This window comes from Lissotriton helveticus, chromosome 3_1 (assembly GCF_964261635.1).
Source record: "Lissotriton helveticus chromosome 3_1, aLisHel1.1, whole genome shotgun sequence".
Lineage (NCBI taxonomy): Eukaryota > Metazoa > Chordata > Amphibia > Caudata > Salamandridae > Lissotriton > Lissotriton helveticus.
Genome location: NC_136061.1, coordinates 306,716,421 through 306,742,750, shown reverse-complemented (window position 1 = coordinate 306,742,750; position 26,330 = coordinate 306,716,421). Strand labels below are relative to the sequence as shown.

General features: G+C 48.3%; 1 protein-coding gene across 6 annotated transcripts in view; it reads right to left on the bottom strand.

The window, feature by feature from the left end:
• Positions 1–26,330, bottom strand: part of TEX14 (testis expressed 14, intercellular bridge forming factor) — a 2,253,432-nt gene that overhangs the window by 157,427 nt on the left and 2,069,675 nt on the right. For 5 of the 6 annotated variants that reach the window (XM_078679858.1, XM_078679856.1, XM_078679860.1 and 2 more), the window contains one exon: positions 23,294–23,484. In XM_078679858.1, coding sequence (XP_078535984.1) covers positions 23,294–23,484 — 191 coding nt within the window. The remainder of the gene's footprint in view (positions 1–23,293; positions 23,485–26,330) is intronic. The other variant, XM_078679857.1, reaches the window with a different exon arrangement.

Genomic DNA, 26,330 nt, shown 5'->3' with positions numbered 1-26,330 from the left:
ATGAGGACTTGGGAGAACTGATCCAAAGGATCAGGGGGGCGTCACGGGAACACGGGAGCAACTGGATGGACAACTACCAACCAGACAGTGATGGTGACGACGGGACAAGCACACAGCAGCAAAGAGGCGCCAGATCACCGGTGGCCAAACGGCTAAGGAAGGCTCCGGCCAAGCTAGAAGAGGCGGCACCGCCAAAGAAGACCACACGGAAGAAAGTCCAGCCACCTGGAGCCAGCACGGCGGCGGCAGGACCACGCACAGAGACCGGGGCCACACCAGCGACCGGTGAGCATATTAGTGCGATAGTGCAAGAGTGCATTAAATCTATGACCCCATTGTTATTACAGAGCTTAGGCGCAGGGGAAACTGGAGCGCAAGCGCAAGGTAGGCAAGGGGCAGCGACACCAGGGGCAGCAGCAGCAGCGGAGGTGGAACCATCGAGGATACCATGTACCTCACAGGCACGGGTGCAGGCCCTGGGGGGACAGACCACATCAGGGCCAAGGGGGGACAACGGGGGTCCACTAGGAGCCTGGGGGGACACGGGCAGGCTAGGCGGCACCCCCCATAGTAGAGCCATACACGCGGCCGTCGCCAGGCCCCGCATCAATGATCACTAGGGCAACAGGATTGGCAAGCCTCATACCAGTAGCAGCAAAAGAGTGAATAAGGAGGAAAGAGTTTATCGATATTTTTTCACTATTAGAAATACAGCTAGAGGGGCTTGACTTAACGACATGTGATAGGAAGAATGATGAGAGACGGGAAAGGCGACGGGAGCAGAAAGAAAGGAGTTTCGACAATTGGTTGGACGCCTTCCGCATTATGGCGTGCATCATAGTGGAGAAATTCCCTCGATGCGCAGCCGATTTGTGGCTCTACGAAGCTAACATACACAGAGCACAGAGGCAATTTCCAGGCGATGCCTGGTTAGAATATGATAAGGGTTTTAGGCTAAAAATGCAGACGCACCCTGAAATGGAATGGAACGAGGAGGACGTGTCAGGCTGCATACACAAGATGATAGTAGCCAAAGAGGCCAAAGCTTGGGTGGGGAGGAGCGAACAGCCCTTTCGGACCCCTTTCCACAAGGGAAGGGGGAGGACTTTTCAAAGAACCGGGCAGACAGGGACATGGAAAACGCCCCACAGCAGCGGTCCCCCAGCCATATGCTGGAAGTTCGAGGCAAATGAGTGCATGTACGGGCAGCATGCAAGTTCCAAAACACATGCTCAACCTGCAGGGGTGGGGCACCCGGCAGCAGCATGCAGGTGTAAGAAGGATCACAAAGGAGACGGAAAGGGTGCAAAGAAACAATGAGGAACGAACAAGGGTGACAGGGGGACGGGCGGGGCGGGCGTCCCCCCGGCTAGCACTGTCACCAGTGAACACACACCACGTATGCAAATTGGCAAATAGATACCAGAAGTCGCAGAGATGCTAGTACAAGGTTTTGGAAGAAGGCTTCCCCATCCCGTTCTTGGGGCCCCTCCCACCAGGCAGCACTAGGAACATAAAATCAGCATTACTACACCCAGGGGTGGTGGCTAAGAAGCTGGAGATGGAGAAACAACTAGGTAGGATTGAGGGCCCCCTCCCCCCTGAAAGGTCCAAGGGTGTGCTGATCTCACCACTAGGAGTAGTTCCCGAGAAGGAGCAGGGGCAGTACCGTTTGATACACCACCTATCTTTTCCCGACGGCGCGTCGGTGAACGGGATAAACACAGAAGTCTGTTCAGTCAGTTATTCGTCAACAGACGATGCCATTGACCTAGTTAGGGCGACAGGAAGAGGGGCCCTCATGGCAAAGGCTGACATTGAGTCCGCATTTCGCCTACTGTGTGTGTGTATACTTGTAAAGCGCACTATCACCTAGAAGGTATCTTGGCGCTGTATACCGCTGTGGAACCCTTCCTGGCTTTCCCTGTGAGATGCCCCTTACTGGGCACCTCCAAGGTGAGGCCAGGCATCCTAGCGCTTTCGGGCCGTTGTGGAGATTAAGCAAGCTATTGCCCAGAGTTGCAGAGTGGGACCCATGATTAGAGTTGGGACATAGGCGAGATTTATCGAGTCTGTGGACATTGAGCCCAAGACCCTGTTGAACTCCCGGTTCACCCTGACAGCTTCCACTTGCTAGGCTTCCAGTGGGAGGGAGGGGTGTACATAGAGAAAGCAATGCCAATGGGTTGCTCAATTTCATGAGCATACTTTGAAGTATTCAGCACCTTCATAGAATGGGCCCTACATGACAAACATCCAGCAGGGGGGAAGCTCCATTACCTGGACGAATTCCTCTTCACAGGCCCGGCTGGATCTGCAATATGCAGGGACACATTGGCAGCATTTATGGAACTGACAGATGAGCTGGGCATTCCCCTGTCCACCGACAAGACAGCGGGTCCAGCAACAACCATGACCTTCCTGGGTATAGAGATAGACTCACTAGCCGGAACTTCAAGGCTCCCACCAGAAAAGGTAGAGGACTTCAGGGCAGAAGTTAGGGGCCTGTGCGAAAAGGAGAAGTCCACACTGAGGGAAGTCCAGAGGCTCATAGGCAAGCTGAACTTCACAGCTAGAGTCATCCCAGCAGGCAGGGCATTTGCTAGGCGACTGATGCGACTAACATGCAGTATGATCCAGAAGCACCATCATGTAAGGTTGGGGGGCGGCGGTCAAAAAGGACCTACTGATGTGGGATACCTTTTTAAAAGACTTTAACGGCATCCTGATATGGAGGGAAGGCTGGGTAACTAACAAACAAATAGCCCTGTTCACCGATGCGTCAAGTAGCACGGGGTTCGGGGAAATACTAGGCAATAGATGGTGCGCAGGACAATGGCCTAGCGAGTGGCTTGAGGAAGGCGTGACCAGCAACATCACCTTCCTAGAGCTTTTTCCAATCATAGTCGCACTCACAGCATGGCGGCAGGAGCTTAAAGACATGAAACTGACGCTATGGTCAGATACCAAAGGAGTGGTACAGGCAAGTAATAAAGGGACAGCTAGGTGTCCAGATACTCTACGACTAATGCGCCGACTGATTAAATTGCAGTTGGAGGGCAACATAGACCTGAAGGCACGCCACATACCAGGAATAGAGAAAGAGGTGGCGGACGCCCTATCCAGAGCAAGAATGGCGAAGTTCAGGAAACTTGCACCCAGCGCCGACCAGAACATGACACCCTTCCCGGAACAACTGTGGGACCTGGGGGGATTGACTTGTCAGAGTTGATTAGCCGCGCACTCACGCCTGAGGCAGTCGGGAGATATAGAAACTATGCCGCCCAGGTGATGCAAAAAGGAGGGATCCAGTCCCTAGGGGACGCGGGGGCAACAAGCAGGGCGATCGAGACATTCATACATTGGGCCTTCAATGCCCAATGCTCCCTGCCTCGCCCAGTCGTTTTATTGGAACTGTTGCTAGCGCCGGCGGGCGCCATCTTAGGTAGGGCTGGGGGTGCGCTCTAGTCGCGCCGCCCTCCCGCCCTCCCAGGTTATTTAGGGCTGCTCCTCAGCACTCTCGCTGCCTTCTTTGAGCTCTCCCTAGCGAGAGACACTAGGGCTGCGAGCACTTTTAGCTGGACTTTCCCTTCTGGCACATTTAACGGAGGAAATTGTATTTTAAAGAGTGAAAAATAGCGTTTTTTAGCATCTGTACCTGGGGGCTCTAAATACTATGTTTTAATTGGGGAATTCGTTAGGCACACTGACACCTGCTCACACGCTGTACTGTACCCTCCCTGCCTCGCCCAGTCGTTTTATTGGAACTGTTGCTAGCGCCGGCGGGCGCCATCTTAGGTAGGGCTGGGGGTGCGCTCTAGTCGCGCCGCCCTCCCGCCCTCCCAGGTTATTTAGGGCTGCTCCTCAGCACTCTCGCTGCCTTCTTTGAGCTCTCCCTAGCGAGAGACACTAGGGCTGCGAGCACTTTTAGCTGGACTTTCCTGTTGGCACATTTAACGGAGGAAATTGTATTTTAAAGAGTGAAAAATAGCGTTTTTTAGCATCTGTACCTGGGGGCTCTAAATACTATGTTTTAATTGGGGAATTCGTTAGGCACACTGACACCTGCTCACACGCTGTACTGTACCCTCCCTGCCTCGCCCAGTCGTTTTATTGGAACTGTTGCTAGCGCCGGCGGGCGCCATCTTAGGTAGGGCTGGGGGTGCGCTCTAGTCGCGCCGCCCTCCCGCCCTCCCAGGTTATTTAGGGCTGCTCCTCAGCACTCTCGCTGCCTTCTTTGAGCTCTCCCTAGCGAGAGACACTAGGGCTGCGAGCACTTTTAGCTGGACTTTCCTGTTGGCACATTTAACGGAGGAAATTGTATTTTAAAGAGTGAAAAATAGCGTTTTTTAGCATCTGTACCTGGGGGCTCTAAATACTATGTTTTAATTGGGGAATTCGTTAGGCACACTGACACCTGCTCACACGCTGTACTGTACCCTCCCTGCCTCGCCCAGTCGTTTTATTGGAACTGTTGCTAGCGCCGGCGGGCGCCATCTTAGGTAGGGCTGGGGGTGCGCTCTAGTCGCGCCGCCCTCCCACCCTCCTAACACCCTATATAATGTGTATTCCGGCCAGACGGCGCAGCGGGCTGGCGCAGCGGGCGCGCCGGATGCGCGCCGAAGCCGCGCCTAAGCCAAGCCCGTCTGCGCCCGTCCGCGACCGGACACGGCCTAGGGCCCAAACCCCTGCCCCGACCAGCAGAATCACTTGGAGCAGGAATGAACTGGTAAGGTACTCATTCAATGTGTGTACTCCAGGACTCCACAGTATGAGAGTGGGGTTGGATGATGGGTGCCATCACTGTCACTTCCGCTTCCACACAGGGAAAGCAGATAGTAAGACTAGTAACTTCTCCTTGTCCTGCGGCCTCATTAACGTGAGATCATTGAGCTGTCATAAATATGATGTACATGAACTTCTTATCGATAAAAACTTTGACCTACTGTTCATTACAGAAACATGGCTTGATCCCACCTGTGAGCCTGATATTATACAGGCCTTACCAGAGAACTATCAGATGGTCCGCCTGGATAGACCGAAAGGCAGAGGAGGTGGAATTGCGATCGCCTATAAACAACATTGGGCCTGCAAACTTGAATCAATCTGTTTGCCAAGTTGCGAGGCGGGCTTTTTCACCATAACAATTGACGGTAATACAACTCTAAAAGGCTTGTTAGTCTACCGCCAACCAGGGCCTATGTCCAGATTTAAAGGCAATCTGCTAGAGTGTATCACTGAAACAGCGTTAAGAAGTGATAACTTTTTGCTGCTAAGTGACTTAAACACACATCTAGAAGATCCACTAGATAAAGGAGCGATGGAGCTCTGTGAGGAATTGAATACTTTACAGCTAGAGCTTAAGGGTCAACTCCCCACACATAACCGTGGGCATCTGTTAGATCCTATATTTGCTAACTGGGAGGATGTCCTGGCTGCACCCCCAGAGCCCCTGCCCTGGACAGATCACTTCCTTGTCCCGTTTGTCATTCACCTGCCTAAATACAAGGCTCATGCTTCCGCCCCTCTCAATTACCCTCGTCGAAGGTGGGCAACATTTTCCTTGCCAGAGTTTAATAGGGCTCTCATTGCGGAAGGACCTCCAGGAGGCAAGGATGTGACATCAGCAAACAATTTGCTTAATGATCGTATTATAGCCGCTCTGGACTGTACAGCCCCATTGGGTCGGCCAAATAAAGGTGCCCGCAGACAGATAACTGCTCCCTGGTTCAGCGAGGCATTGCGTCTCGCCAAAAGGGACTGCAAGCGGGCAGAGAGACAATGGAGAGTGGCATATGAGGGTTCGATGAAAGAAGTCTACCTTATCAAGAGACGCTTCTATCATAACAGAATCCGTATTGAAAAAGCCACATACTATGCAGACAGAATCCAGAGGGCAGAGAATTCCGCTAAGGAACTGTTCAGCATATATAAGTCTCTAGCCACCCCCAAAACTGCAAGTCTAGATAAAGATCACTCAGTAGCAGCATGCAACCGCATCGCTACTTATTTCGGAGACAAAGTGTCGAAAATCTACGCCGCCTTCCCTGAAATACCTTGTGCAGCGGAAGAGCCAGTAGATTTAGCAGTAGAGGAAGATGATCGTAATCGGTTACTTAACTTTATCACCCCTTTACCGGAAGAGCTAATTAAAATCTGTAAGTCTGTTAAATCAGGCTCCCCTCGAGATCCCGCACCCCCTAAAAGATTGAGTGACAGTCTGGAGACCCTGGGACCCTACATCAGGCATGTGCTGGATGTTTCCTTCCGGTCCAGTTCAATACCTGACGATTGGAAACAGGCTGTGGTGCTTCCCCTCCGTAAGAAGCCCAATATTAGCTTCGAGAACTTGGACAATCTACGCCCCATCTCCTTGCTGCCCTATCTCTCCAAGGTAGCGGAGAAGGTGGCAAATAAACAGCTAATGGCATACATGGAGGAAGGCAACCATCTTCATCCTACCCAATTTGGGTTTCGGCCCCGTCATTCGACCGAGGCCACCCTTCTGAGGGCCACCGAAGCCCTTAGGCAGGGTGCCGACGAGGGACAAACAATGGCGCTAATTTTATTAGACCGTAGCGCTGCGTTCGACACTGTAGCACACTCCATCTTGCTACAGTGTCTGGACAAGATCGGGGTGAAAGGGGCGGCGTTGAAGTGGATTTATTCATTTCTCACTGGCCGAGGTTTCCAAGTGAGGCAGGGTGACTACTACTCGGAGCGAATTTCTTTGGACCAGGGGGTGCCGTAGGGCTCGTCCCTGAGTCCAACACTCTTCAATCTTTATGTCGCTCCGATTGCCACCTTAGTAGAGAGTCACGGCCTCAGCTTGGTGTCGTATGCCGACGACACGCAGCTGGTTATCTCCCTATCGCGCGCACCCGGTCTTTCGGCGGACACCTTCAGAGCATGCATGCAAGACCTTGCAGCCTGGATGTCCGCCAATTGCCTCAAGCTCAACGGGGGCAAGACCGAGGTGCTGGTCGTGGGGGGCTGCCAGTCTGCGTGGACGTCGGCATGGTGGCCATCCTCCCTGGGCCCAACACCCATTCCGTGCCAAAAAGCGAGGAATTTGGGCATCTGGTTTGATGCAGCCCTCACCTTTGGCCCTCAGATCAACCAGGTGGTCGGACTATGCTTTGGGATTCTTAAAAGCCTTAGGAAGACGCTGAAGTTCTTGCCTGTGCAAGCCCGACAGACCTTGGTACATGCACTAGTCACATCAAGGATGGACTATGGCAACCTTCTCTATTTAGGCACCCTGGAGAAGAACCTTACCGCTTACAGGTCCTACAGAACGCCGCTGCCCGACTGGTGCTTAGACTACCCAGAAGAGCTGCTTCTGCAGCGGCTCTCCGGTCTCTGCACTGGCTCCCGGTCAGAAGCAGGGTAGAATTTAAAGCACTTTGCACGTGCCATCGGATCATTAATGGGAGATCCCCTCTCCCTTTACAAGAACTTTTGACACCTTATGAGCCTCCCCGCTCCCTGAGATCTTCCGGCTCTGGACTCCTGGTTGTTCCTAAGGTGTCCAGAGCGCGGATGGGGGGAAGATCTTTCAGATGCCTTGCAGCCGCTAGATGGAACAAGCTGCCTACGGCGCTACGACTTGAGCCATCTGAATCAATTTTTAGAGCTAAGCTCAAAACTGCTCTATTTGCTTAGTTGATGCGCCGTTTCTGTATGGTCCAGTAATGAAAGTAGCTCCTTAGCGCGGGGACACGCCGTTGTTGCGTCACCATGCGCTTTACAAAACCCCCCAAATAGAAATAGAAGTCCAGGTCATGGGCACAAGCGCACCAGTCCATACTGTCACACTACAGTAGGATAGCAACAGGGCAAGACCCGGCAGCATCACACTACATCAGAACAGCAATGAAGGGCTGGAGACGTGCTGAGGGCACAAAAAAGGACAACAGGCGCCCAATAGACTATACTAAACTCAGCATCCTGCTAAGGGCTCTACAAGGTGCCACAACAAACAGGTTTGAACTCATACTCTTCAGGGCAGCATTTGCGACCGCCTTCTTTGGGGCCTTCCGCATTAGCGAGCTGGTAGCACCAGCAAAAACAGGAACAGCAGAACACTGCCTGCAGGCGGGGGATGAAGCACCCAAGGCGGGCAAAGTGGAAATCTGGCTGAGAAGGTCAAAGACAGATCAGGCCGGAAAGGGGGCATTGGTGACATTGCAATGCATCAAGGACCAGGACTGCTGCGCGGTGTGTTGCTTGATGGATTTTATGGCAGTGCGCCCAGCCGGCGAAGGTCCCTTGTTCAAACACAAAGATGGCACGCACCTGAGCAAGTTCCAGTTCAGGGCAATTCTGCGCAGCACGCTCAGCATAGCAGGGCTTCCTCCGGCGGGTTTCGGGAGGCACTCATTCAGGATAAGGGCAGCCACAACTGCCGCGCAGCAAGGGATAAGCGAGGCCGGTATACAGGCGATAGGGAGATGGCGGTCGAGGGTATACCGCACCTACGTGAGGCCACAATTGTTATGAGAGTCAGGGTCAGCTGGGGATGCGGCGGGACTCCCCCCAGCAGACCGGCAGTTGAGTGACAATATTCTTTGCTGTCCTTTCATCGACAGGACAAAGACCGCGCCTGGTATGGGTAGTGGGCCACTCATTCGTAAACAGGATGCACACCTGGTGGAGACAAGGGGGCCACAAGCGGGAGGGACGGCCAGTGTACACCTGCGTAAGATGGTACGGCTGGCCGAGAATTAGATGGGACCAGCTGCCGGCCACCTTGGCGGACCTGCAGGTGGAGGCGGCCGGACACCCGGACATATTGATCATACATCGGGGGCGGAACGATCTGGCCAAATTAGGGAGGAGGACACTCCTCCACAACATACAGAGGGATCTCACTGAGATAGGCAAAGCCTTCAGGAGCACACCATCGTTTGGTCAGAACTCATCAGCAGGAGGAAATGGCGGGGAGCGGAATCCCCAAAAGCAGTGGAAAACTCTAGGAAGAAACTGTACCTAACCGTCAGAACAAATGGGCTAGAGTCAATCAGACAAGGGCTCATCCACATGGGTCATCCTGAGTTATACGCACCGGATGGGGTACACCTGTCGGAAGCAGGAATGGGCATGTTATGGAGCAACCTGTGGGGCGCTAAAGTCATGGTGGGTTGCAAGTGAAGCGGGCCACAGGGGTGAGGGGGAGCCGCAGGAAGACAGAAGCCTCCCTGGCGGCGTGGCGTAGAACGACAGGGAGAATGGTTGGTACAGAGGCCACTTACCTTGGGATGCCTCACGGCTGGGAAAAGGGGGACCGAAGGATGACGGGTAGGACCACTCACCTTACGATGCCTCACGGCTGGGTGAGTCGGCCTACCAAGAGGGGGTAGCAAACGGAAATAGTGCTCGCAGCCCAGCCCCCGCCTGTTGGCACGGTACAACACAAGTTCGACAGGTAGCGAGTTGGGCCTAACTCCGGTACGACGACTACACCCCCACCCTCAGGCGAAAAGACAGGATAACCAACCGAGCGAACTGACTAGATGACTTGCAACAACAAGTAATCTTACAAAATGTGTAATACGATACTGAATAGAGGTGCATGTGCGCAGCAGAGAGCCGCATGTGGGACGCCATATCTCCATTGCACGGAGCACAGCAGACGGGCTGAGCTGAGTAGGCTGAGCCGGGACGGCAGGTCCTAGTGCGGCAGCGAGCAGGATCTAGGGACCCACGAGGGGAAGAGGAGAAGAGGTGTCACGGCAGTAAGGAGGCAGTGAAACCGGCATGCAGCTCCGACCCGGCGGCAGGCGAGAACCGGCAACCAGCGCCCGGCACCCTGCACTGAGCACCAAGCGGTGAGCGGAGAGCGGGGGGAAACAGCGGGCACAGGAGCCACACCTGTAGGTGCCGTGAATGCGGAAGTCGTGAGCCGCGAGGGCTACGGGCAGCATTGGTGCAGGTAGGAGAGCTCAGGAGGGCTGCAGGGGGGCCTTGGGAGCTGCCCGGAGCCGAGGACTTTGCCGAGGAAGTTGCCCTGGATGTTGCTGCGGGTGTTGTAGACACCGTGGGAAGCACTACTGTTTTAGCCTCGAGCCCTGCGACCTTTGCCTGATAACCCTGCTAAAGGATCAAACAGGTTATAGAGTCAAACCTGGGAGTGGCTCGGAGGATCTAATTGGCCATCAGAAAAAAAACCTTTGGAACCCCTAGGAAGGCACAGGGCCATTTGGAGGGATTAATCGAGTGGCACTGGATGGCCGGTGGGGGGCCCTGGCGGGGGGGTTGCTGAAAGCGCCCTTTGAGTGAAGCAGGGTTGGTGTTTTTTTGTGTTGTGCCTGCAAACCAGTAGTAAAGTGGTAAAGTAGGAGGTATCAACGCCAACAACATCAATAACCCAAGGGATAAGGTTAGCTACTAGAAAATGCGTTCTGGCAAAGAGAGAACAGTGGGCTCTCCCAAGAATCGAGCTCGAAGAAATCAAGCACTTAACTCGAAAAAAAAGATCAGTGTTAAGGCGCAAACAAAGGGATCGACTCAGTCGCTAATTTCACCTATAGCAAGAATGTTTGAGAGATCAACAAAAATCCCACAGAAATTTGACTTTATGAAAGATCCTACAACTGCACTTATGACTATGCAAGCGGAGCAAGAATTAAAATCATTACAGTACCCACTCATACCAACAAATAGTACGAACGGGGGCTTGGATCTAAAAGTTGAAGTGGGAGCAGACCTAGACACCAAACCTAATGAAAATTCAGAGGGATTAGATCTTTGACTGGATTTACGACCGGAATATCCACTATATGAAATATTTGCGCATGAGACGAAAAGTGGAACAATGGAAAGTTCAGAGTTCTATAATTACCCTAACAATACACAGGCAGCCCATAACGAACCCGCGCTAATACCCGTAGAGGCCAATGTGGTCATAAAAAAGAATCCGGTTCAACCACACAAAGAATCGTTACTTAACCCAGAGCACCAAAATGCCCTGGAGGAAAAAAAGTGTTACCAATTTTTGGGAAATCATCATAAAGATGAAAAAGGACGACCCATAGTGAAAAACTATGACTCACAAGAGGCAATTGAGCAGGAAAATATTATTCATCTACAGACCGGAGAAAATACAAACACAAAAAATGAAATAGAAGGCAATATACATCCATCAGTTGTAAACGGGCTAGCAACCAAAAAACAACTATTACCAACAAATGATCCCGCAGTGATAAAGGAAAGCGCTCCTATTAAAGGGAGATTCTTATCTCCAAAACACGCGTTGTCAATTACACCTAAAAATATTCCCGAAATTAAAAGAAATGATGAAGATGACAACACCATTATTAATACCAATCAACTAAATTTCAATCACAATGTAAAACAAACAGGAAAAATGGATGCTGGAACAATATGGGACATACATTACCAAACTTCAGTATTAACTTTGGAAGCTTTAGCCGCACAGTCAAATAAAATGGACATCCAAATAGACATTTTGGGTCTTATGGCTAACACAGTTGCAGGAATTGAGATCAAATTATCAGACTTAAACAACCTAATAATAAAAGCACAAAAGGAAAAAACGCCAACTTGCATAGAATGCACATGTGCACCAATAATAAACAAACTAGTACTCACACCGGAAGTTGTAAATACAATACTGGAGGACGCTAAAGAAGCTATTCAAAAAAAGAAAGCGGGTAATAGTAACGAGGACGGATACCAAATTAATAAAAAAACAACTTTATTAAACAAACAGGAGGAACTGACAAAATTGTCTATTGAACACAGTAAAATGACTAATGTGATTAACCAAGAGAAAACAAACCATGATATAAGTGAAAACACAGTAAGAAAAAAATCAGGAGACTCTTCAAATAAACAGGACATGGAGGATGAAGACTTGGGAGCTTTTGAACTAACAAAAAGACAAAAAAAGAAACTGAGGAAAGCAAGAAACAGGAAAAAAAAGGAAATCTTTACGCAATTAGAAACAGAATTAACTACACCGTTTAAAGAAACTGAAAGAACTTTAGAACTCAAATATTGTGGAACTACAAATTCTTTGGATCAAAAGAGAAAAAAGAATAAAACATCTAGTGGATGGGTCAACGTGATGCCCGGAACAAAAGCAGCAAAAAACGCTGAAGGAGAGGAGAAATACTACGAGATCTTCTCTAAACCATCCACAACCAGTTCCAAACAAAGACAGACCGAAAGAAACATCACTAGTTTAACTGAACCTTCCGACTTAACCATCGGTCTAAATGATGTCAAGCAAAAAATAGAAAAGGTAGCACAAACAACAAACAAAATTAAGGCTAACGGTTGTATAATAAATGATCTCACTCTTCCAGGAATTCAAATCAACGAAACACAGAGTATGACAGAGGGAAATAATGCAAGGCCGTCACAGGAGTTTGGAACCATATCATCTAATGAAAATGACTCACAGAGGCACACGCGTCCATCAAATCAAATTGCGAACGACTGGCACGAAAAAAACTCGCTCAGTCAACCTATAACTTGTAACATACAAGATGTCCTCCCCGAATGGAAAGGAATGGGGAATACTGGACTAACGCCAAATTGCCCCATAAGGAAAGAAATAACTGATGGTTTGACTTATGAAAAAATGCAAGATAATTTAGTTATTGTAAAAAGAGGTCTGAGTAGGCAGATTACCAACACAGAAAACGGAAGAAAAAGGGAAAATATAAGGGATGTAATGCCACAAAAAAAAGGACCGTACAACTAGTCCTTAAACCACTGTATGAATCAAGAGGCCCTCATGACATTCTTAATAGAGGAAACATCCTCCAACTAATGAAAAATCTACCAACTCTTGCAAGAATAACAACAGAAGATATTGAAACAGTGGGCTTTCAGGCAAATCCTGAAGGCACACTGCCACTAACACTGATGACAGTACCCATCGGGCCAATAGCGGACTCTATCCTGAAAGAGCATGGATGCTTTCGCAAATGGGGTATATTGATTAGTCAACTCCCGCCAACAGTCTATCCGACACCCCTTTTAAACACTGGAAGCAATACAAAAAAAAACCCAGTCCAGTGAAAGGAATCCAGTTTTCTCCATATTAAAAAATCAGTTGGGGAAATCAAACAACGAAGTTAGATTCTGTTCGATACCATTAGAGAAAGAGAACACAAAAGAGGCAAACAAACACAATCCCTCCATGGAACGAAGGATAACTGACAAGACCAAGTGCAAGAAAAGACCACGGCCTTTACAAAACTGAAGATATGTTCATGGAATATAAATGGGATCAGTGGACAAAGGAAGGAAGCTAAAATCCGAGGATTTTCAACTGAAACTCAAATAATATTACTCCAGGAAACTTGGTCAATAGACCCATTTATATTGAAACATCACACAGGATACTTTGAACCAGCTGTTAAACATCAGAAATTTGGACGCCCTTGTGGAGGGTTAGCAATATTTGTATCAAACGACCTAGAAGCATAGCAATATTTGTATCAAACAACCTAGAAGCAAAACATGAGTTAATCCATACAAACAACTCAAACCTTCTCGTACTAAAAATTCACTATAAAGCTTGTAAAAGTATGCCTTATAAAACCTTGACTCTCGTAAATGTATATATACCACCAAAACGGACCTCAAAGAAAGAGTTGACTACTGCCCTAAATGATCTTTTATTGGAGCAAATTTTGGAAGACCCTCTGGCAGATTATATTGTAACAGGGGACTTCAACACAAACTTGCTAATGCCTATGGAACGGAGCGACTTTGTTCAATCGCAAAATCATCAATGGGCAATCCCTGACCCTTTAACGGAACCTAAAACCGATACTCGACAAAATAAAATAGGGATAAACCTGGTGAAGGATATGGAAGCGCTGGGCCTTAGAATATTGAATGGTAGATTTTGAACGGACTCCCCACCGGCTTGCTCATTTCATTCTAAAAGTGGTACTTCACGAATTGACTACACGCTGACGTCTTTATCTACCTTTAACAAGGTGACATCTTATACCTTGAATAAAGTTAAGGACAGTGATCATAGCCAGCAAATTATTGTGATAAATATATTGTGCCCAAAATCTGAGACCTTCCAGACAACCCCTGGTGAGATCTGTACTATTAATTATAAGAAACTCATTTGGAAATCCGAAAATTCTGAGGAGATCGCCGGATGGGCAAAAAACTAGTGACAGTATCCATGGAAGAAGAAACAAGCATAGACATCATGGAACGATGGGAAAATTTCACCCAAAAAGTAGTCACTAATAATGCTAAAACAACAGGAACACAAAGAAGGAAAGGTGTGAACAGCAATATAATGGACGGCAGAGAAAATTACATCTTTCTCCCATATGCTGTAAGGAAATTGAGATGTACACGAAATCGGCTGAGGAGACAATTAATGAAGTCGCCACATAACAACGAATTAGCTGCTTTACTGAGAAATACAAACAGCAGAATAAAGAAATTGATTTGGAATGAAAAAAGCAAAGCCAGACAAGATCTGTGAACAAAAAATATTCCACGAAAGCACATTGTCAAATTCAAGGGAGTTCTGGAGACTAATTAACGGCCTAGCTCGACCGAATAAACACGGAATTGGAACCAGTCTATCCGAAGAACAATGGGTGACGTTCCTTACAGCACATCTAAATCCAAACCAACCGTCTTTGATGCAACGTATGGTCGATCCAAGTTCCACAAAAGCTGATAAAGTAGGAGACAGTGAAATCCTAATAACCAAAAGTCAAGTAGCAAGCCTGATAAAAAAACAAAAAGACGGCGCCCCCGGACCAAACGGCATTCCTTTTGCACTTTTTAAAGAAGCTCCTGAATTCTGGTCAAGCTATCTAACAGACGTTTTTAATGAAGTCGTCCAGAGGGAACAAATCCCGAAATCATGGAAAGGATCGCTTATAACCCCCATATTTAAAAAAGGGAACTGGCAACAACCAGAAAATTACCGCTTAATTACCTTGCAGGACACGGATGCAAAGCTGTTTGCTGGAATTTTATTGGCAAAACTAACTGATTGGGCAAAAGAGAATCAGGTATTACCCTCAAATCAAACAGGTTTCGTCAAAGGCCTAGGTACGACCACAAAATCTTTTAACATTAACAATATTAATCGAAAAAGCAATGTTGGCTAAACAACCTTTATATCTGTGTTTCGTAGACTTTAAATCTGCCTTCGATTGTGTTGATAGAGAACTTTTATGGGTCAAACTAACTAAACAAGGTATATCAGAAAACCTACTAAAGATGATTAAGCTCTTGCACTCCGAAACCTGGGTTAGAGTTAGGACGGGTAACGGCTCAACATTGACCAAAATAATTCCAACATCGAGTGGCCTCAAACAGGGATGTGTGTTGGCTCCCTTACTTTTTAATTTATTTTTAGCTGACCTTACCACCGAATTAAGTACAATTAATTCCCACCCCCCAAGGTTAGCTCAAACTCAGATATCGAGTCTACTATACGCAGATGAAGTCATACTCTTAAGTTGTACAAAGGTGGGGATGCAACGACTGATTGATGGCATCTCTAAGTATTCTGAGGCAAATGGTATGCACATAAACGAAGCCAAAACCAAGGTGATGGTAATTACAAAAAACAAACGAACAACACACGCACACAAATGGATCCTGCAAGGAAAAAAATTGGAGCGAGTAGCGGACTATAAATACCTGGGAGTAACGTTCAATGATAACGGCAAGTTTAATACTCAAAAACTCAACATTAAAAGGAAAGCAAACACCCTCATTGGTGCATTTAGATCAATTCAGAGAACCATTGGAGACGTGTCCTATCGCCCTTTATTAAAAACAATTGCAGCAAAATTACTGCCAACTCTAACGTATGGCAGTGAAGTGTTCAACGGAAAAGACGCAGACATCATTAACACCTCAGTTGCTAAAACGTACAGCATCTTATTTTCTCTTCCTAAGAATGCTTCTCAAGCCCAAGTGCGATTGGAATTTGGACTAAACAACCAATGTTGTGCAAGGAAAGGGAACACAATGAAAGTGTGGAATAGAATAAAAAACGATCATGACAATGAAATGTCTCGTCTACTGTGGTTTGAAATAAAAAATAACCGGTCGCTAACTGCCAGCTCTTACTTAAATCTAGCAATTGAAGAGTTTGGTATAACACCTATCTGGAACACCACTGTTGCGCAGGAAAGTTTCAAAAAAGCGGTAAATAAACTAACCGGTTATCTCACCTTGATAAAGGACAAAGACATTTTTGTTAAACGAAAGCACGCATGGCCAATTGTGAATGGTTTAAAAAAAAAAAAGAAGATTCAAACTTACCTGGAAACTTCATGGTCAAAAAAAAACAAGCAAGTATTTATGAATGCTAGGTTTGGCCATTTTCCGGGCTTATGCCACTTGGCACCATGGAAAAGATCAGACGAAAACTGCTTATGTAGACTATGTAAGTCAGGTCAAGAAGCTATTTTACACTTATTGTGTCTTTGTCCTGACTTGAAAGTGGAAAGAAAAAGTACACTCAAGAAAATGTTTAATGAACGTGGTGTTAGGACTTGTAGGCAGGCACTAGTGGCAAGCTTAAACCCTGATGACTTGCCAATGAACTCAGCTTTTGTTAAATTTCTATTTATGGTCCAAAAAAAGTTGGAAACTTGTACTTGATTAATTTATGAGATGTGTGAATATGAACCTATTTAATTAACCAAAAATCCAATTTTAATCCATTGACTTTTATATCAGATTGATGAAAATTATTTGAACATATGGATAGGTTTTAGCATTTTTATAACTGCAAATGTTTTACCTGCTTTTTGTAAGATTTTAAGTAATCAAACAAATAAAATTTTATAAAATAGAGGTGCATGTATTTATAAATAAAACTGCGGCTAATAAATGACCACCACAAAGAAGGGTGTACGTTGGCTTTATTACAAGGGGATGCAACGTGATACATGCAATTGGGGGAGGGGGGTTTAGTGCGGGGGTTATGGCAGTTACATATATAACAGGTAGAGGTTTAGTATGCAAGCAATTCTAGAACTCATTGAAGATGTACAACTGTGCTAGAAAGGCACACATAAGAAGCCAGGTCATACCTACACATGTACAGGTCCTGTGTTCACTCTCTCTAGCTTATGGTAGCAATCAAGGCACAATAACTGTAGTAGGTGCCATTTCCAAGTGGATTTTAGACAAGTCATGAATTTCCTGGAAGCTTTGCTGTTCACAATCCACGCACCTACAGATTTCCGTGTACAACACCAGGGTGTGGCTCTTCATCTATAGACAATCTGTAAACGTCATGGGTTGCGTGGACGAGGCACACAAGATTTTCGAGAAAGAGCAAGTCCACTGGACCTGCAAGAGTCATCCCCCTCTGCATGTACAAGAGGCGTGCACTGCTGTGTGCCTCACGAGTGACATCACAGCACAAAACTCGTGGAAAACAAATGTCTCCGACATGTCCTGGCTCTATGGCCTTTATGGCTGGCTTGCAAGAGTTGAGAGATTGTTAAGCAAGTAGCTATTATCAATGACGTAGGTGACGGTGTACACGTAATACGCCAACGGATCATGAATATAGAATGCAGACTCCATAGCGTACATAAATAAGAGGGGGTGCGTTGGAGTACGAGTCACATGTGTGTTTTAAGATCAAACACAGAGAAAGACGATTTGGATAAAAACCTAACGGCCCCCACCCTTATACCACCACCCTTGGCTGAGATGCAGCCACATTCACAGACATCATGGCTCGCATGAGTAACGACAATTACCGTCCATCCCGTGGCTTCTGCTGCAATACATACTTTGCCTTTCTATAAGCGAAGTACCAAACTACTTCTGAAACCCACACCCTGGTGGGTGCAGGATAACACTGGACTCGCTTTTTTACAAGCTGGAAAGAACGTCTTGTAAAATCACCAGACTAGGGATGGAAGTGCCGCACGGACTCGGCCCGCTCCAGAATGTCTTCTATAGCAAGGGGACAGCATGAACGCTCCCTGCTAGCCCACTGCCTCTGTTGTACACTGATCAGATGCCCTCCCCACCATCCCATTTACCAGCTATTAGGTAGAAGTGGTAAATGTCCTATTACTTACCGGTAATCTTCATTACTCCGGGTCCCGTAGTCCTCGACACCTTCATTACAAAGTGAGATAATCCATCTCACTGACAGAAAAAAAGAACAAAGGAATGCTGGACCTACCCTCCCCCTCCCACTGGGAGTACATAAGCGTACAGGTCCCAGCATTCCATCTGAAATACCAAGCCAAGGATGAAGGCCGGCAGATCGGGAGGGAGGGAGGGAAGTCATGAAGGTGTCGAGGACTAGGGGACCCGGAGTAATGAAGATTACCGGTAAGTAATAGAACATTACCCCCAGGTCCCTACGTCCTCGACACCTTCATTACAAAGTGAGAAATACCAAAGCAGACCCCGGCATTCATCCAGAAAAAATCACAACAAACCACCAGGCCAGCAAAAAAACCAGAGACTTATTGACAAACAGAAGAATCAGGAGCAAACACAGCCCAACACCCCCAAAGCAAAACCGCCCTCATCTCCCAGCAGATTGAGAAGGCAGTAATGCCTGATGAAAGTATTAGAAGAAGCCCAAATGGCCGCCCTACAGATCTCAGAGAGAGGAACACCCTGGACCTCTGCCCAAGAAGCCGCCACCCCCCTCGTAGAACGACCCTGAACACCCACAGGAGGAGGGGACCCAGAAAGAGAGTAGGCCAAGGAAATGACCTGTTTTAGCCAACGACCGATCGACACAGAGGAAGCCCTACTCCCACGGAAAGCAGCCCCAAAGGAGACAAAAAGCGTACCAGTCACGCGAAAAGCTGCCGTGCGCTCAAGATAAATGCGCAAAGCCCGGCACACATCCAACAAAGACCAACTGGGACCACCAGGGGAATCCAGAACAGAGCCCAAAGCAGGCAAGACCAACTCCTGGCATCTGTGAAACTGTGAAGCAACCTTCGGCACAAATGAAGAATCAAGGCGAAGCACCACCCCACCCTCCGAAAAGGACAAGAAAGGCTCACGCGCCATCAAAGCCCCCAACTCGCCAAGGCGATGAGCAGAGGTGATGGCCACCAGAAAAACAATCTTGAGAGTAACGAACTTCAAGTCCACCTCAGCCAAGGGCTCAAAAAGAGGATCAATCAAAGCCCGAAGAACCAAGGGTAAATCCCATGGGGGAAAAGAAGGGCGCGACACAGGAAGAGAAATAGAAAAGCTGCGTAGCAGACGAGAATCCAAGTCCTCACCATCCGAAAGGTTACCCCACGGGGAACGAAACGCCTGAACAGCCGCCCACTGAGCACGCAAAGTGGACACAGCCCAACCCTTCTCGAAACCTTCCCACAAAAACTGAACTAAAGCCTGCAAATAACAGTGCAAAGGGGAAAGGCCCAAAGCCGAACACCAGCGACTGAAATTATCCCAATGCCGATCATAAGACTTGAGGGTAGAAGGCCGACGGGAACCCTGAAGGGCCACCGCTAAATGTTCCGGGAAACCGAGCCGCCTCCACCCCTGCCTCTCAACCTCCACACCGACAGCCGCAATCAGAGAAGAGACAGGGACGGGGAAGAACTCAGGGGAGACGGGGACAGGGGAGAAACCAGGGGCCCCCTACCGCCAAAAGACAAACCGTCGGAAACCACGACCTCCGAGGCCAAAAGGGCAGGACCACCACCACCTCCCGATCTTCCAGACACAGGCGGGACATAAATCTGGGAATCAGAGCCAGAGGAGGAAAGGCATACAGAAGGTGGGATAGCCAAGTAACCGACAGGGCATCCACCCCACAACAACCCTCCTGCAGAAACCGGTAGCAGAAGCGAGGAAGCTGTCCATTGTGCCGGGAGGCAAAGAGGTCCAGAAAGGGACGACCAAACCTCCCGCACACAAGCCGAAAGGCAACCGGGGTGAGAGACAACTCCAGAGTACCCGGAAAGCAACGACTCAGGACAACCGCCACACAGTTGTCCACTCCCCGAATATGAATCGCAGTTAGAGACAGCAGATGACCCTCCGCCAAACAGAACAGGGGAACGACCACCGTGTTCAAAGAGTCTGAACGAAACCCCCCTTGATGATTGAGATAAGCCACCGTTACCATATTGTCGGACCGCACCAAAACGTTTCGGCCGAGCAACAGACCCCGAAACCGCATCACAGCACGAGACACAGCCAACAACTCCCTCCAGAGCGACTCTCCAGGATGGACCAACGACCCTGAAGGGACCGCCACCCCAAGGAGCTTGCATCCGTCGTTAAGACCAGAGAAGGAGAAGTCTGCAAAGGGAGACCTTAAGACAGATGGACCCTCACCGACCACCAAAGAAGAACCGGGAGGACCACAGGAGACACTGGTAGAAGGAAATCCAAATCGCGGGACAACGGATTCCAGTGAGACAGGAGGCACACCCAAAGGGGGCGCAGGTGAAAACGCGGCCAGGCCACCGTAAAGACAGTCGCTGCCATCAGACCCATAAGACGCAACCAGAGGCGCACCGGAAAGGAACCCCGCGCCCGGAATCGCCGAGCAAGGGACACCAGGGTCACAATCCGAAGATCGGGCAGGAACACACCATTGAGATCTGTATGGAAGCGAGCCCCAATGAACACCAGGTCCTGAGATGGAGTCAGCTGGCCATTGGGTAAGTTGATCAGAAAGCCGTGTTGACGCAACGCTGAACACACCAACTCCCGGGCCTCCAACAATAGGACCCGCGAGGGAGCATGGACCAACCAGTCATCTAGATAGGGATACACCATCACCCCTCGGAGATGAAGCCAGGCGACCAAGGGAGCCACCACCTTCGTAAAGACCCTCGGGGCAGACCGAAGACCGAAGGGTAAGACCTGGAACTGATAGTGACGCCCCCGAACACAAAACCGCAGAAAGGGACGGGACCGAGGATGCAGCGGGACACGGTAATACTCGTCCTGAAGATCCAGGGTACACATGAAGTGACCCGTAAGCACCAAAGGAATCACCTTCTGAAAAGTCTCCATACGAAAGGGCAACCGTACCACCCACCGGTTCATCACCTTTAAGTCCAAAACCAGGCAGAAACCCCCCGTAATTTTGGGTACCAGAAAGATCAGGGAATAGAAGCCCGTCCCCACTTCCAAAGGAGGAACCTCCTGAATGGCACCCTTATGAAGAAGATCCTCCGCCCCGTGAGAAAGATGAGCCCTCTTGGACCGGCAAGCAGGTCAAGGAGTCGGGCGAACGCCGGAATCGGGAGGGGGAACAGAGAACTCCACAACATAACCCACGCGAATGACATCCAACACCCAGGCGTCGGAACATGACTGAACCCAGGCATCCAGGAAGAAGTGCAGCCACCCACCTACCAACAACCCAGGAACCACAGCCAAAGAGTCAGGAACGCGGCTTTGCAGGAGGAGGGGAGCTAGCCTTACGATCCCGACCCCGGCCAGAAGCAAACATCCCATGGCCCTTCCCAAACTGCCTACGATAGGAAGGATGAAAGAAAGACTACGGCTTAGAAGGGACAGGAGCAGCAGAAGAACCCTTAGAAGAAGAAGAGTGCTTCTTCTCTTTAAACAGCTTATGCAACTTGGATTCCAACTCTCCCCCCAAACAGCATAGTACCCTGGAAGGGCAAACGCAAAGCAAAAGCCTTCTGAGCAGAGTCAGTTTTCCAGTCTTTAAGGACAAGACTGCGCCGCGCCGCCACACAAGCCCCACCGGACAGTGCAGACGCATGAACCACATCAAAAGACACATCAGACAGAAGTTCCACCTAAAGCTCGATCTGCTTAAGAATAGCGGAACAGTCAGTGGCATCGTCCATCGACTGATAGAGAGTCTTAATATCAGACAGCAGAGACTGCGAAACATATGTCCCATAGACACCAGCCCGCAAGGCCAGGTGGGAACCAGAATAAACTTTCCTGAGCACAGCATCCGCCTTCTTATCCACCGGATCCTTCAGTACGGCGTCCTCAGCCATGGAAGTGCAACCCACCAAACTAGCCACAAAGGAGTCAATAGGGATGGAATCCGGAAATTCAGTAGCTATCTCCTGCAGAGGATAAAGCCGAGCCATAAACCGAGGAACCAAAATGCGATCCGGATGAGCCCACTCTCTCTTCAGGACATCTTTAATGAAGGGATGCACCGGAACATCAACCGTGGCCGTACTCTGAAACTTTCGCAACAAAGGACCCCTAGAGGTACTGGGAACAGCCTCATACGGGAACCCCATGTTCTCCTTCACATGCTTCAGAATGCCAGGCAGAGCGTCCTTATCAACATACTTGCCCTTCAGGTCAGTGTCCCCAGCCCAGGCAGACTCATCGCCAGAAGACTCAGAAGACACCAGAGCCGCTCCCCTGCGGCGAGCCCCAACATCACCCATCTCTGATAAAGTCTCTCTGATCAAGCGCTTAAGACGCGCATCCTCACCCCCACCACGGCACCTGGACCGGGCAGGAGACGGAGATCGTGAAGCATCAGAAGACGAGGAGGAAGACCGCACCATATGATGCCACCTCCTAGAACTTTTCGCCATCTCAAACAACGCCTGGAGAAGAAAAAGAGCAACTCTGCACAGTATCACCATTGAATCCGTGAAAAACCGCTATGCGGTACTCACCCCACCGACCCGGTTTTAACTGCAGCAAAAAACGCCGGGAAACTGAAGCGCCTGATCCACGTCATCATAGGTGTGCATCTTTATTGATTGTATTACAGTATTCTTTATTATAGGTTTGTCACGGATTGGTTCACATGGGGCTGGTCCCCATGTGGTCCTGAAGAAGAGGTTTAGGGGACACCTCGAAACATGTGGACGAAATATTAGGGACTGAAACACATAGTAACTTTTTCCCTATTATTAACCCCCTTTTTAATCCTTACCAACTAGGAGCAAGAATAAAGTATGAGCTCACTGCTGCATTGCATGTAATATGACAAGTCTGGCCCTATATGTTTGGGTCCAGAACTGATGCTGTTGGCTCAAGACAAAAAAAGGAAAAGTACCAGAAGGGATGAGATAAGCATATCCTGAAAATAGCTAAGATGAAGGATGGAAAGTCATCACTGTGATGGTTCAAATTAGGCCTATGATCACGTATGAAAATGACCTTCACTGGGGTTGATTAGAGACACAGGTATCGAATGCATATATTTTAAAGGATGAAATAAAAAGTATTTGATGCGTGCACAGCATTTCCAGGTGTGATGCTTAAATAAGTTTTCAATGTCAATGCATACGGCTTAGGAAATGGTGCATTCTCTATTAGGCCTCATACTTACTGCCTCTGGTTCTGGTGGCAGGTGGGTCTCCGAGGGGACACTGCTCTTGGTTTCACATGCTGTAGCAAAGGTGCTTGAGTGGGCTCTGGATGAGTCCTGGCTTTCCCAGCAAGAGGTGTCCATTGTCCTAGCCTGGAGAGTGGTTACATCAGGATACTCTTTGGGTTGAATAACGTAGCCTGTTGTCTCTGCTTTACAAATGATGAAAAAAAAGAGAGTCAGAGCTCATTTATTATTTTCATAATTGTTTCACACCATCAGTTAAAAATATTTGAAGTACACATGATCAAATATAATGATCTCCCTGTTCCTGTCCTTGTTGGACCTCAAGGTTTTGAATGCCGCTGCGGCCTGAGACTTGCTACACAGGGCTTGCCTGCTCTGCGCAAAGCAGCAGTCCTGCTCATGACAGCTCAGTCCTAGCAGGTCAAACATCATGCTGACTGCATGGCACTAGAGGCGTAAAATACTCTGGTCCAACTTACTGTAACGGAATGCAAACGGTCCATATAGTTACATAAATGATCAATATATGGCATTATTACGCATGATTTAATGTCCATAGTCAGAAATATATCCCTGATTTAGTAAGTGACTCTACAGGCTTACGGTGTACAACAGTGTTCTCCCAAATAGGAAATTATAAATTGAACTTTAAGGGGGTCTGAAGAAAGAAGACCAAACCACCCCAACACTAATTAAACTTCACTGGCTGTTCTGGCAGTCCCGGCCCACTTCAAGGCTAGCTGCAATGTCTACAATAGCATAACAGCCAGGGTCCCTGTCTAGCTGGCAAGCTCAGAATCTCTAGTGCCTCTTAGCACACCCTCAGCCAGCACAAGAGAAAGCACTAGGCAACAGACCTTCTCCGTCTAAACATCCAGGATTCTCAATGAGATCCCATATCCACCCAGATGGCCCTACCAAACTCAGAGACGTTTTAAGGCATGGGCAAAGTGGGCTCTGGCCCAGGGCCTCAGCCTTTCAGGGGGCCCCCTGACAGAGCCAGCTCTGTTCTCCAGAGTCTTGTCCTGATTGCCTTTAATTATGTTATTTATTAGGTTGTATGTGTGCTGTAATTCACTACTACTTTCAACGTTCCTGTAAGGGCACATGTAGTTCTTGCCAGAACAATGAATCTGTTGCCATAGATTAGAATTAGCGTAGTAAAGGCCCCCGTGGTAAATCATGCATTGACTTGGATATTTCTAGAGCAGCAAGGGAACCAGCAGACAGCCTTAAAAGACACCTCACTTGTTCCGTGGTCAGCACATTTCATATCAGAAACGGTAGCTATTCTTTTTCGTCTGCACATTAATTATTAATTATCCACATTTGTATAGCGCACAATCACCCGTAAGGGTCTCTAGGCGCTGGGGGCCGTCGGGAAGATTAAGCGAGCTATTGCCCAGAGTCACATGGTGATGGGCTAATCTGCCGCCGGAGCCGGGGATCGAACCCTGATCCCCAGATTCCAGCGTCAGTCGCCCTGGCCGCGGCGCCACACCTCTCCACATCTGCCATCAAACCAACAAACTCCTCTTTTGACAAAGATTCTCTGGCAGATTTACAAGAAACTGACGCATCTCTGCACCATAGCAGAGATGAGTCCGTTTACTTGTGCCATGAAAAAAAACCTTGCTCCGCCATGGATGCGTCGCATTTACAATGCAGTACACCACAGCGCAAGGACTGACAGATGCATCACGCATCTGTTGTCGTAAAGGTAATGCATTGCTGGAGTTGTGACGCAAGCACAACGCAACTCCAGCAATGCTCAGGAATGCCTATTCCTTTTGTGCTGTGTCAGGTGTAAGGTTTTGACGCAGTAACGTCGTAGAAGTGGCCCAGTGAAAGCTTGTGTATTTCACTGCGTCACTGTTACGAGACTTTCTTGCGTCGGAACGCCTACCTTGCATGCATTATACCTGACTCAGGTAGAATGTGGCGCAGGGCTGTACAACGTGATGCATCTCCCTAGATGCGTCACATTGGAAATGTGGTGCATTGTTTACGCTGCTGCGTCACAAAAGTGACGCAACAGTGGCGTAAAAGTGTCGCAAGTGGCTTGTAACTCTGCCCCTTTGATTTTCAAAACCTGCCAATTTAATAGGTTTCTGCCCATTATCCTCTTTAATTCCATGAATTCCATTAGGCTGCTCAGAATGTGCCACGCCCAAAAGGAAATGTAGCAGCAGTGGCACTTAGTGATAAGGGAGTCTACGTTTTGTATTCAACGTGTGTGAACTCTTAGGTCGTGGAAAGGGCGTGTGGCCTTCTTCATTTATTAATTCTCCTTTCCCTGTACCTCACATCGAAACGTTCTGAAATCTACACCTTTGACAGGCCTATCATCCTTGCTTCTTCTGTGAATTGTGCCTCACTGCCTCTATTTCCACTCTGCAGCTACATTTTCGTGTTGCAATCTCAGCTCCCGCATTGGCTGTCAGACATGCGCACTTTGTTTCCTTTGCTTGATTCTGAGGATGTATCATCTATATTTTGCCCCCGCTAACCCAACCCAGACAAACAACCATAGTAGTTCACCTATATTCCTGGATTGCTCAACCACCTTTTCTGTATGGACTTCATAGACCCACTATAGTGGTAGCTCTCATTTAAATGGGTTGCATCATCATCACCACCTCTGCATGGGCCGTATAGTCCCACTACTGCAGTGTTTTTTGTTATCTTTGGGTTAGTCCATCCCCACTTCTGTGTTATTAACCACTATTGTGTCGCTAGGTGTCTTTGGTTGTGACAGACCTAGTTCTCGGGGATGTATGATGATACAACGCATGCTTTTACAACACATTTTTTACAACGCGAAAACAATTACAGCGAAATATGTATAAAAATATTATAAGTGCCATTACAACGCAAGACAATACTACGCATACCATTTCAACGCACAAATATATATTTTAAATTTTTTGTAAAATAGCTCCTGGCACAGGATGCAGGGAAAATAGGGGTTTTGGTGTATTGAAATGTGGGCCGAATCTGTACACACATATTTTAAAAATAGTGCTCATTT